At 48.4% G+C, this 12,758-nt stretch overlaps 1 protein-coding gene across 3 annotated transcripts in view; it reads right to left on the reverse strand.

Annotated features, from left to right (window-relative positions):
- Positions 1-8,696, reverse strand: part of BICD2 (BICD cargo adaptor 2) — a 68,768-nt gene extending 60,072 nt beyond the window's left edge. For all 3 annotated transcript variants that reach the window (XM_050330262.1, XM_050330261.1, XM_050330260.1), the window contains exon 1: positions 8,296-8,696. In XM_050330262.1, the coding sequence (XP_050186219.1) occupies positions 8,296-8,535 (240 nt within the window). In that variant the 5' untranslated portion in view covers positions 8,536-8,696. The remainder of the gene's footprint in view (positions 1-8,295) is intronic.
- Between the last annotated feature and the right edge of the window lie 4,062 nt (positions 8,697-12,758).

Below are 12,758 nucleotides of genomic sequence, written 5' to 3' on the forward strand. Positions count from 1 at the left end.
AAGCCTGTATTTGAGGCTACAGGGGCAGATGTCTTACATTTGCCTGCCCTGAACAGATGTGCTGCACAAATAAGAGCACAGATCCCATGCCAGCCCAGCACAAATCACAAAATGATTTCTTAAGTCCCTCTCACTTCAATCAGTTTCTCTGGCAAGACTTTCATAATTCACCCATGAAGCAAAGTCATGCTGGCCTGGTCTCTGCTCCCACTGAATTCCCAGAGGATCTTGTCACAACTGAATCATCAGATGGTAGAGGGATCTTACTCGTGAGCGTACAAAAAAAAAAAAATCAGCAAAATTTGTATTTAAGTAAAATTCTTAATAAAGATACACCATGAAAGAAGTGCACCCCTTGTAAGGATTGAAATTGCAATCTACGGTACTGTACTCCTTCTCCTTCCCATCAGGAAAGGAGCACCTCCCCATACACAAAAGCAGTGTCTAGTAAAGCTGCCATGGTCAGGGGATTTTTCAGCTTAACAAAATGTTCTGGTTGTCATGCACTTGAAATTAACTCGTTTCCACTGTTGAAATGCAGATTTCACGTAGCTATACAGTTTGCTACAGAGCCCACTTTCACTTCAGCCTTACCTGCTGTGCACACATAAGACAGATTTTATAAAACATGACAAGATCTCATTCATCCCCCAAACCAACCAGCCATTCAAATTTAAAAAAACAACCATCCATGTTGTTATGAAAGACCACAAAGCCAGCCAACAAAAGCTAGAGCAGTTGCATTGAGTTAAGATCACAAAGCTTATCATTCCACTGTAACAGGGAGAAAAGAAAAATCAGCATATTTTTCTAGAGGACAAGGCCAGCACAGACTTCTTAAGGGTACTCAGAGAATGCACAAAAGGTTTGCATTTTCTTACCCATTTCGTCACACTAAATATGTTGCTGTATTCCCGATGCAAATCCTTCTTTAAAACCCTCTGCCTACCACCACTGCTAAAGGATGCAGGAGAATATCCCAGCCCTGCTGAGAGACAGAGTGACAACCATCACCAAGGGCGTAAACTGGACTTCTGGAGCGAGAAGTGTCAGAGATGGAAGCCACAAAAACTTGAAGAAAAAAAAAAGAACCACATGGAAGAATAGATATTTACTGAGAGGAAAATAACACCTTTTGTTATAGGTCAAGCCTTGCCATTAATGACATTACAGGTGTTAAATTATGTAAATTTAAACCAAGTTCAAAAGGGACAGAAGACAGTTTGAGTTGGAAATAAACAGACCAATCACTGTTCTTCACTTGAAGAGAAATCATTTATGTGAGAAATGATTATTTATGTGAATCTCAGTTATAACAGGTGAGAATATTTGATTTTAACTGCTTCTAGGTTACAACCAAACACTTTTTGAAAGCATCTCCAAAAGGGAGCTGAGTGGAATTGCTTTGCACAGCTGTTGAACACAGTGAACCAAGACACAAGTCAGACAGAAGCTTTTACTCACATGGACACAAGCCTCAGAAAGCTACTGGATTAAACTATGCCAAAGAAAAATTTCAATCAGGACCACTGCTGGATGATTCCTGCTAAGTCAGAGACCAAAATTTATTTAGGGAAGTATGTTTTGGCAAAATATAGCCTTTCTTCTTTTTATAGCATGTACCAAAGCTGAGGGCACGTGCTACATGACACTGCTTTTTTCTGTTCCTTGCCTCTTGGGGACAGTCACACTCATCCAACAACAGCCAATTTCTATTCCAAAGGCCAAATGCCCCTTCCAAACGACATCAGGAGAACCACTATATAATTATATACTGACTGCTTGAACACACATTCTTTCCCTTTCCTTCCTGACATCACACACTGCTGAAAAGTTTCATCCCCAGCTCCTGACAGGGCACCTACTGCCCAGCACCAGCACGAGCTAGAGGGCTGAGTGGACTACAGACATGTCATGCTCATGCCACACATCCAAATTTCTCCCTCAAAACAAACACAGCCTTATCCAGTGGGATGTGAGAAAATCCCTTCTGGTTTAGAGTTACCCATTCGTGCAACAGAATAAACCCCAAACAAACATCATCCTTGATCATCAGGAAACACAAAGGATTCTGACCTTGCTAAGAAATTAAAATCAGATGTAACAAACCCTTTGTGCACAGGAAGCAATGAAAGTTGTTTGGTTTGGGCAGGTCAGATGCCAGTGATGGCATTGGGTCAGTACATGTCTCTGCCTTGGAGCCAGAGCCAAAATGAAGACTCCAGCACTGACAGACTGGACATGCAGAGGGATTTCCCAATGAACTTACCAAGTACTGCCTCCCTGTCTACAGCACAGCACTCTGCACCTCACTGGGAGCTTGCCAAGTTCCACACTGCACCTTGGCAGCAACTGAGGGGTGGGAAGATTAGAGGACACCAAGAAGAGTGCAGGCCACTCAGCCCAGCTCAGCACCCCACCAGACACACCACTCGCTTCAGTGAGAGCTGTACCAGTCCCACATGGCACAGCTGCTTCCCAAACACGGCCATGGGACTGCAGGGAATCCCCACCCATCCCCACACTCAGCTTCAGTTATGCTGGGGCCAAACATTCCCAGTCAGACCCGTGCCCAGGCACCCACCCAGAGCTGAGCCAGCCCTGTGTAAAGGACTCTCTGCACACCATGTGGGTCCCTGCTTGCCCAGGGCTCCAGTGGCAAATCCACAGCTTTTAGCAGACTCTTCAGGTAAGTCCCATCTACCCATTCCAAAGAGGGGTGTAAAGGCAGACTCCACTGCCTGGTGGAAATTCCAGTCAGAGTAGGGAAAACAGCTGAGAAGAGAGGAGGGGGAGGAAAGCAGGAGGTGGGAAGAAGAAAGACAAGAGCTGGAAGAAGGGGGAACTAAGAAAAAAACCCCAGAGTCTGCAGCTATTACACTTTAAAATTCAGTTCTCCTCTGAAATGGAGGCTCCTCCATTCATTTGGATGGCAAAGTTGATTTATGTCACTTCCCTCTGCTGAGGTTTTGCAGATCATATTTCAAACCCACGTTATATTCCTCTGTTGCCGGGTTACCAGATCTGAACAAACAATTCTCTGCAGTCTGCCAAAAGCAGAGAAAGCAAGCAAACGAATGCCTGGAGGATGCATCACCCTCTGGAAATCATCTTATGGCCCCACGCTGCTACAGATTAGTCACAAGCTTACACAGCAGAGACAGAAAGAGGAATGGTGAATCCATCAACTCTGGGGGCAGCACAGAGACCTGAGAACTGCTACTCCCACCTGCCTGCCCCCTCCCAGGGAAATCAGGCAATTTCCCCAATTATTAGAATATTCTTGCAGGTTAGAAGAAATACAGCCCTAAATTCAGAGGGATAAAGTTGGGTGTCAACACCCCGGAAACCACCAAGCGCTTCCCCACGAACGCGGAAACGACAACCAAGGGTCAAGATTTGTCAGGAGGAAGCCACTCTGTAAGGCCCAGGTGACAAACACCAGTGGCTGTGGGTTTGAGACTTTCAGGCAGGATGTCTGACACTCCAGGGGCTGCACAGACTTCCCCTTCAGGGCTGTGGGGACACACAAAGCCCCTGCTGTGCTCAGCACCAAGAGCAGCTGACGACGCACCTCAGCACCCCTTTGGTGCTGCTTTAACGCGCCCTGGGTGAGGTGGTACCTGCACAACCACGTGCAGTGACCCAAACTGGGGAAGTGACCTGATTCAAGGACAAAACCAAAAGGAAACAAAATAATAAAGCAAATCTGGCTCGGTGCCACAGTGTAGTTTAACTGTATCCCCTCCCCAGCACAGCAAACACCCAACTCCGCCACATGTCCAGGGGTGAGTGGGGGAAATAGGTAGCAAATTGCACTACTGTTTCCAAACTTTGGGTTCATGAAACCTTGGTTTTTTTCTAATGTAGAAAATGAGAAACAAATTATCTAATGTCTGCTGGAGGGTCAGGGCCAGCCCTTATTCAGGGCCAAGGCTCAGACAGGGCACCAAAAGCAAAACATGACGGTTTTCCCAGCGTAGACCACAGCAGCTTATGGAAAACTTCTCCAGAAACATGTTTTGTTTTGGTTTTTTTATTAATAAAATTAACTCCACCTGGAGGTCTTTGCTATTCACCCAAATATTTATGGATGTCCCATTGCATAAATTATAGTGAATTTTATCACAAAAAGCCCAAGAAGAATATTCAGCAGTTTCATTAAGTAACTGAAAATCATCACTTCAAGAATATTATTTCTGATTTTTAAAAGGGGAGTTCAAGGAACGTTGGTAAAGAAAATTAAGCCAGTAACATGAAGCCTTGCTAAGTTACTATTTCCAGTGCAGCAGGAAAAATGGGAATGTTTAATTTTTCAGGCTTTACTTTTCTGCAAAAGAAGGACATGTGAGAAAAGTAACTTTTCCAAAACACAGCACTAAGTGTCTGTAACACTGCAAATACCAGATTAAAGTTACAGGTGCCTCTATTCTTCATGTAAACCAACCATGATGTATCAAAACATAGGAAGTTTAGTTTACACAGGATTAATTTGCTCATCTCACCCATAGTTTTTGGTCTGATTTGACACTAGAGACAGCAGTTGTGTTCTCTTCTAACATTTAAGTGTACCAGGTGTTGGAGTCCAAGTAACAACAGGTTCACAGAAGCTTAACCATTTTCTATCAGTATGTGCAAAACTGGTATCAGTCCCCTAACATCAATTTGCAGTTGCACTTTTCTTACTCTAGATTTTCACATGTATAACCAGAATTAAATTTCTCCCCAGATGATCTATTTAAAGAAACATTTCCTTTATTTTGTGCATTAAACCCTTTGATTTTAACCACGCTGCAAGGTCAGAGGTAACCTCAAATGTCATTAAGGTCCTTCCCTTTCAGCAGGAATCAATATTTCAGCTGAATATTAATTAGGAGGCTGCAGAGGCAGAGCTGAGGCCTTAGAGGTATTGCTGCTGAACATCACTATTTACCATAATTAAACAGAAAGCCTTAGTCAACCCAGCACTGAACTATGAGCACAGAGGGTCTAACCCCAGTCTGTCACTGGCTTGTTAGGTAACTTTAGCCCAGCCATTTTAGCAGAGTGTTATTTGAATGTTCCTTTCAAAGACAGTTCCCAGGTTTACCCAGGAATCATCTACAGGGATGTCATGGCGTGGCATAAAGTCAGTACATGATCCTTAAAGGTGAAAAACAGAAACGAGAGCCACTGTCAGCCTGAAAAGACACAAAGAGCTCTGTGCAGATCATTGCCAGTGGTTCTTGTAAGCTTGTTCCCCTCTTAAAAACCACATACAAACCATATACATCACCCTGTGACGTACTGGCACGTGCTTTTAGACTTCAAAACCAGCCACAGTCTGCTTGTGAACCTTTACATTATTACAGAAATAATCAGCCCTAATGCCTGACTTTCCCTAGGGATTTAAACACAGTTCTACCACCACCACTATGACACATTCAAACAATCAGAAAGGAGCTGTGGACAGCAGGGCTAGTAGTTGGTTCTAAATCTGGCTGGCACCTCGAAGCAACTCCAGAGTCCCGAGCAAAGCAGATAAACCCTTTTTCAAGCAAACCTTCCATGCCACATTCCCCCAGAAATCATCAGGGAAATTATGTAATGTGTAGTATTTCACTACAAAAAAAAAGCCAGTATCTTATTTCTCTGAACCAGGGAATACATTTATCATCATCTTCAACGAAGTCTGAAATCAATTCCCTTCTACAAAAGCAAAGGTGGTACTGGAGATAACCAGTAAGTTTACATGGGGAGACAGTTTGTATTTCAATTTTGTTCTCTCAAATGAAAATGACAGAAGAAATGCAGCACAAATTACCATAAAAGATATGAGATCAAGTCAGCACACATACCAATAAAAGAAATAACTTGGGGAAGAGTCAATCCCAGTTAAAAACTGGTTGGTGTGGAGCCTCAGTGCCAGGACAGGACAGCTCCCCATTTTCACCAGGACAGCTTGGATTGCAAACACTGAGTGCACAAAGATGTCTGTACAAAAATGGGGCAGCGCTCTGAGGATTTCTCTGCCCTCAGATGGATACAACGGAGTATCTGCCACAGTCAGAGATGGGGGGCAGGGAGGAGAACCTGGCCAGAAAGACCTGATAACTGTAGCAGAAAAGCCTGTACTTTGAACCAACCGCGCTGCAGAGTTCCCACGCTCAGAGCCCATTTACCTACGGTAGGAACAGGGCCGGGACACGGGGGTGCTTCATAAGATGAAACAAATTAAAGCATATCCAAATCGACAACACCCAGCAGGACAGGAAACTGCTGTGTGCCTGCCCTGCACCCTGCCTAGCACGGCCTTGTGCTGCCGAGGTCTCCTGATGGAGGAGAACAAAATGAGATCTCTAGAGACTACAAGGGCTGTATTTTCAAAGGCTGCATGAAGTCACAGCTGAGAAGCAAGAGGTGGAAAGCACCATTCCCCACGAATAGGTGACCCAAGGGGAGTCCCTTTAGGTTGGAGCTTGCCATGAGGTAAGCCTGGTGTGCAGCACTCCCTCAGCCTGGGAAAAACAAGAAGTTGCATAAACAGGAAAGATGATAAACTCCCCCTCTGAGAGCATGCTTCGTGCATCTGCTAAAGGTTTTACAAGATCTAATGCAGACCAGATTCCCCCCCAGCATCACAAGAGAGCTAGAGCAGCAATGCTCTTTCCCTGTGTAGGATAACTAGCAGAGTCCTCAAGCTGTTCCCAGAATTGTTTGCCTCCCAGGTTATGACTTAATTGTAACAGGACATGCACACACAAAGCAAATCCTTCAGCATGTGAAAAGCAAAGAGGAGTGAATCATTGCTGATCCTGCCATTTTTTCTTTTTTTTTTTTTTTTTAATCTCTTTTACAAGCTTCTCAAGTGGTGCAGCCCTAAAAGGATGAAAAGACCTTATCATCAAGCCTTTTTCCACCTGAGAGCCAAAACACTTAATGCCCAAACCACACACAGCACAGCCCAGTGACTGAAGCACCACCTGTGAAGGAGGCAACCTGGCTCCAGCTGCCTTGCTGAGAGAGGCTGGGCCACTCCCTTCACCTCTCGTGCCATGTTTCCCATCCCACCCACCTAATGGGTTTACTGACTTTTCATTCCCTTGAGCTCAGCTCTACAGCTCTCACCTTCTTTTTTCAAGACTGCCTTGACTTCCACACCTCTACTCCTGTTATGCTGCTGTAACCTCGAGTGGCTTTAGGAACAGCAGCACAATCATATTTAGCTAACAAGTTTCTAGCCATGTAATTCAAAGTTATTAACCTCTTTGCTTACACTAATTTAACATAATAAAAGCAAAATAAAGCTTTATTTACAAAACCAAAAGACACACGGGAGGCGGGAGGGAGGGCATTCACCAATTCAACTGAATTTGTACCAGTCCATTCCAAGAATTTACTTGCCCTTTGAAACGGTGTATTTTGATTTTACTTGAAATCCATTTCCAACTGAACGAGCTAAAGTAAAGCCCCATTGGATACGGTTTGCAAGGGTCAAATAAATCCACGTAGGCCGTATCAGATCTTCTGCGATCAAGGCAAGGCCCAAACCAGTTGAAAAGCAGCACAGGGTTTTCCTGCACAGCAAATCACCGGACCAAGCAAGGCTATAGGCGGCCAGACAACTTCCCAAGGGACATGGTAAGGAGTGGGCTGGCAGGGGATCAGCTCACAAGGACAGCGAACCACCAGTCTGGGTGTTGTGACTCTTCCCTGGGCAGCACTTTTCCCACGTTCTACCCTAGAAAAACTTTATGTGCCATTTGAGTAACACAGCATTTCTCCCGATAAACCTTAACCTGCTGTACAGATTAGATCTGGACTTTCCTCTTAAAAAAATTTAAAAGAATAATAAAAATAAACAATATAACAATAACAAAAACAACAACGATAATAACAAAAACAACAACAATAATAACAATAACAATAATAAATAATGCACCAACGACACGGAACCGCACCAAACCAAAACATTATGCAAACTAAAGCCTGCTGGTTTATTTTCGCAGTGGTCCCCAGCTGAGGAGGCGATTTAACAGCGACGCAAGATTCCTCCCTCCGCACAAAAAACAGGGGTATGAGAGCATCACCACCTCACCCCGGTCCCGGGCCGGCACAGCCCGCAGAGCCGGGGCCGGGCGGGAGGAGAAAGAGAAGCGCTCAGCCGCCTCCCTGGCACATCCCCGGCACGGCGGAGGGGCTCGGGGCAGAAAGGCCTTTCCTTTCCCCCACGCCAGCCCTTCCCTCGCCCGGCTGTCAGGCTCGAACGCCGTGCCCGCACAGGGCCCGGGCACCCCCGCACCGGCCCCGCCTCACCTCCTTGAGCTGCTCCATCTCGGCGCGGATGGTCTCGTACTCCAGCTCCAGCTCCTCGTACTGCTGCTTCAGCTGCTGCTTCTCCTCCAGCACGGCGAGCCCGTACTCCGCCGCCTGGATCTTCTCCCGGGTGGTCTCGCCCAGCTCCTGGAAGAGCCGCTTGATCTCGCTCCGCAGCCATTCGGGCTCCGACTCCATCACCAGCCGCGAGTACTCCTCCTCCTCCATGGCCAGCGACATGTCGGCGGGCGGGCGAAGGGGCGAAGGCGCAGCCCAGCTGCCCGCTCCCTAGCAGCGTCGGGGGCCGCGGGCGGCCGGGGCAGGGCCCGCTGGGGCCGCCATGGACGGGCCGTGCGGGCGCAGCTCCCGCCGCCGATGCTGCCGCTCCCCGCCCGTCCCTCCCGCCGCGGCCGCCGAGCGCTCTGAAATCATTCAAAAGGCACGGCCGGGACGGCGCCGCGCGGCCCGCTGGGAAATGGAGTCCCCGCCCGCCGCCGCTGCGTGCGCCTCGCCGCCCGCCGGGCCGCGGCGGACTACAACTCCCGGCGTGCACCGCGAGGGGCGGTGGCGGCGGGCGGTGGTGGTGGGGAGAGCGGCCCCTGGCGGGCGGAGCGGGAGGCGCAGCGCGGGGAGAGAAGGGAGGGGGGAGAGCGGGGGCGTCGGAGCGGGGGCCTGGGGTACCCAAATTGGGCAAACAGACCCCAGGATAACCCCAGGGTACCCAAATTGGGCACACACATCCCCGGATATCCCAGGGTACCCAAAGTGGGCACACACACAGCCAGGATAACCCCAGGGTACCCAAATTGGGCACACACACCCCGGGATAACCCCCGGGGTACCCAAATTGGGCACACACAGCCCGGGATAACCCCCGGGGTACCCAAATTGGGCACACAGACCCCGGGATAACACCCGGGGTACCCAAATTGGGCACACAGACCCCGGGATAACCCCCGGGGTACCCAAATTGAGCAAACACACCCCGGGATAACCCCCGGGGTACCCAAATTGGGCACACAGACCCCGGGATAACCCCGGGGTACCCAAATTGGGTACACAGAGCCCAGGATAACACCCGGGGTACCCAATTTGGGCATACACAGCCCGGGATAACCCCTGAGGTGCCCAAATCGGGCACACACTCCCCCGGATAACCCCCGGGGTACCCAAATTGGGCACACACACTCCCACGGATACCCCTGGGGTACCCAAACTGGGCACACACACACCCCGGGATAACACCCGGGGTACCCAAATTGGGCACACAGACCCCGGGATAACCCCAGGGTACCCAAATTGGGCACACACAGCCCGGGATAACCCCCGGGGTACCCAAATTGGGCGCACACACTCCCCGGGATAACCCCCGGGGTAGCCAAATTGGGCAAACACACCCCGGGGACACAACCCGGGGTACCCAAATTGGGCACACACAGACCCCGGGATAACCCCCGGGGTACCCAAATTGGGCACACACAGACCCCGGGATAACACTCGGGGTACCCAAATTGGGCACACAGACCCCGGGATAACACCCGGGGTACCCAAATTGGGCACACACCGTGGGATACTCCCGGGGTACCCCCGGGTACCCACCTCGGGACACCCAGGAGAGGACAAAAGGTCCCCGGGGAAGGCTGTGCTGGCACCAGCCCCACGCCGTACCCAGAGCTGCCAGCACCTCACTGTTCCCAGTGTTCTACATCTCCAGTGCAATCCCTGCTACGAGGCGTTCTCCGTCCTCCCACGGGGACCGAACCGTGCCCCTCGCGTCCCCCCGAGGATGAGCAGGGCCGCGGGACAAGGCGCTCCCGGCACCGCTGCCTGCTGGACGGAGGGATGGGTGGCAGCGAGACCCGCTGGAAGGAGGGATGGGTGGCAGCGAGACCCGCTGGACGGAGGGATGGGTGGCAGCGAGACCCGCTGGAAGGAGGGATGGGTGGCAGTGAGACCCGCTGGAAGGAGGGATGGGTGGCAGCGAGACCCGCTGGAAGGAGGGATGGGTGGCAGCGAGACCCGCTGCAGTGACCAGCTGTGTGACACTGGCACTCCGGGCAGCTGTGCTGCCCTTTCTGGAAAGGATTTGCCAGCCTGTGGGGCTGCTGCCATCAGCCTGTGCCCCAGGTTACACCGCTGGGCACATCTGGTGGCAAGGGGCTTGGGACAGCACGGGTTAGAACCTCTAAATTAAATGATTTCTGAAGTGTAATGAAGACTAAACCGAGACAAACCTCTGCTGGTTGGAGCATTGGAATTCCTGAGCAGCCCCATAAAGGTGGCGTGGGTCTGGCCCCGTGGGGGGGAGGTGACAGCTCCACGCCCGTTGTCACCTTCCCTTCGAGTGGCAAGCGCAGCTCGGGCTTTCTTCCAGTGTCAAAACCGATCAGTAATGAACTGGTGAGCAAACGCCGAACACAATAAAAACAATTACGTTGTTTGAGCACTCCACAAAGGTCTCAGACATAAAGCATCGTGTTTGCTCGCGGCTGCGGGGGTTTTTCCGAGCTGCTTTGAACTTCTGCTCGTGTTCATCACGCTCTGTCCCGGCGCACTTATCCCTTAGCCCTTTAATGAGCTGGGTAATGGCTGAGTGCTGCCTCTGAATCATGAAGCTGCCTCAGTCAGTTTTTCTTCAGCACCCTGACACTGCCTGGAGTGTCTCATGTGCAGGGGTGTGTCCCGTGAGCACTGATGTGACACTTAAACAGTCACCTGCACCTAAGAAGCAGCAAATCATTGTCCTCAGCCTATGGCCATTTTTATTTTCAGAATTCCTCAGGAAATTTAATTTTTTTTTTTGTCAGTAGCAAATATCTCCTTGGCCTAAGCTGGAAAATACTCACTTACCTACTCAGTGATTAATATGTCAGCATTGGGACAGTGCCAGGTTTTAAATCCATATCTCTTACATTTGGGCACTACCTGGGGCTGCCTGTGATCTTACATTGTTTTTAACAGGGGCAAAGCACACCTTTGCCCTCGGCAGATCAGGACCATGCAGGACTGTAAACCTCCCAGGCAACCCCATTTCATGTGAAACCATGAAACCTCATTTCTACCCAAAACCTAAGACTTCAGCTGCTTGGTTTTTTTGTTTGTTTGTTTGGTTGGTTGGTTTTTGCTTTGTTTTGCTTTGTTTTGTTTTGTTTGTTTTTTAATTTTATTTTTATTTTTGTTTGGGTTTTTTTTGTTTGTTTAGTTTTGTTCTTCTTGGTTTTTTTTTCCCAGAGAATATGCTGCTTTGGCAAATTCTAGTATTACAACCCAAAGGAATCATTAGAACAGAGTGTCACTGAGGGTCACCTAAAGTCAGCAATAATTCCCACTCCCACCCCCCATTCAATCCCACAACTGATTCATCAATAAGACATTTTTAATAATAACTGCTGGCTTGTTTTCTTTCACTTCATACCTTCTAAGCCTTCGTTGTGCTCAGGGTTTTCTCTGCAACTTCAAACTCGACCACAAATTAGCTACCCTTTAGTGCTCCTCCCTCTCCTAAACTGAAATCTGCAAGCAATGGCTTGCTCTCAGGACACGAAGCTTCAGTTCACATCCTGAATATTTTTTGGATTACAAGTGAATTGTGAGACTTGACCAGTTTGGGGGGATTAATAGAGACGAGCCGATCAACTCGTCACAACACAAGGGACTTCACTGGGTATTATTGGTTTTCTGGGTCATTCCTAAAATGACAGCCTGTTGTTAGGTTTCACATTTTGTTAATTTGCTAAACTGCCCGAGATGCAAAGGCAAATATCCAGCAGCAATTACAAATATTGCAATAGCTATTTCAAAAGCTGAGGTGGAGACTGTTGGTCTTCTTTTTCCTGTTGAGATTTTAATCACTGAGTGCAAAGCAGAAAAAATACACAGGAATCATCCTGGGTACTAAAATAAATTCTAGTGGCGTTTCTTCTTGTGGGAGTTAACCCACAGAGAAAAATTTCCCCAGTGGACAAGTCACAGGAATGGCAAAGCCCTGCAAGGTTAGTTTTATTTAACCTGAGTTCCAGCTCCAAAGCAGTCAGGCACTCAAGTCCAGCACCACAAAACATTCAGGAGTCTGAATGTGGAAAGCCCACCTAACCTGTGCTTAAAACTGGGGTCACTGCAGACATGAGAATCCTTAGAGATTCCTTTCTTTTCATAGATTACTTTGAAGTAGTTCGAGTGTACAACAATTAGGTGGTACAGTACATCATAATTTCATTCTCCTTTCAGCCACTGAATTCTCCTTTTAGCCACTTTGCAGCTCAGCTACAGCAAACATCAGAGCAAGAAAGTCTTTAGACTGGCCCTGGAGCAGCCATAAGAAACCCTGGTGAGCTGTTCCCAATTCCTTCTCTTGCTTTCCATTTAAGAAAAAACAAGTTACTTCAGGAGTAAGAGCACTTTGGAATTGCTTACTTTGTTTGGTGAAGGTGTGGTTATGACAATTCTTAAAGAAAATGTGCTTC

Source organism: Myiozetetes cayanensis, unplaced genomic scaffold (assembly GCF_022539395.1).
Source record: "Myiozetetes cayanensis isolate MyiCay16 unplaced genomic scaffold, myiCay2020 scf40, whole genome shotgun sequence".
Taxonomy (NCBI): Eukaryota; Metazoa; Chordata; class Aves; order Passeriformes; family Tyrannidae; genus Myiozetetes; species Myiozetetes cayanensis.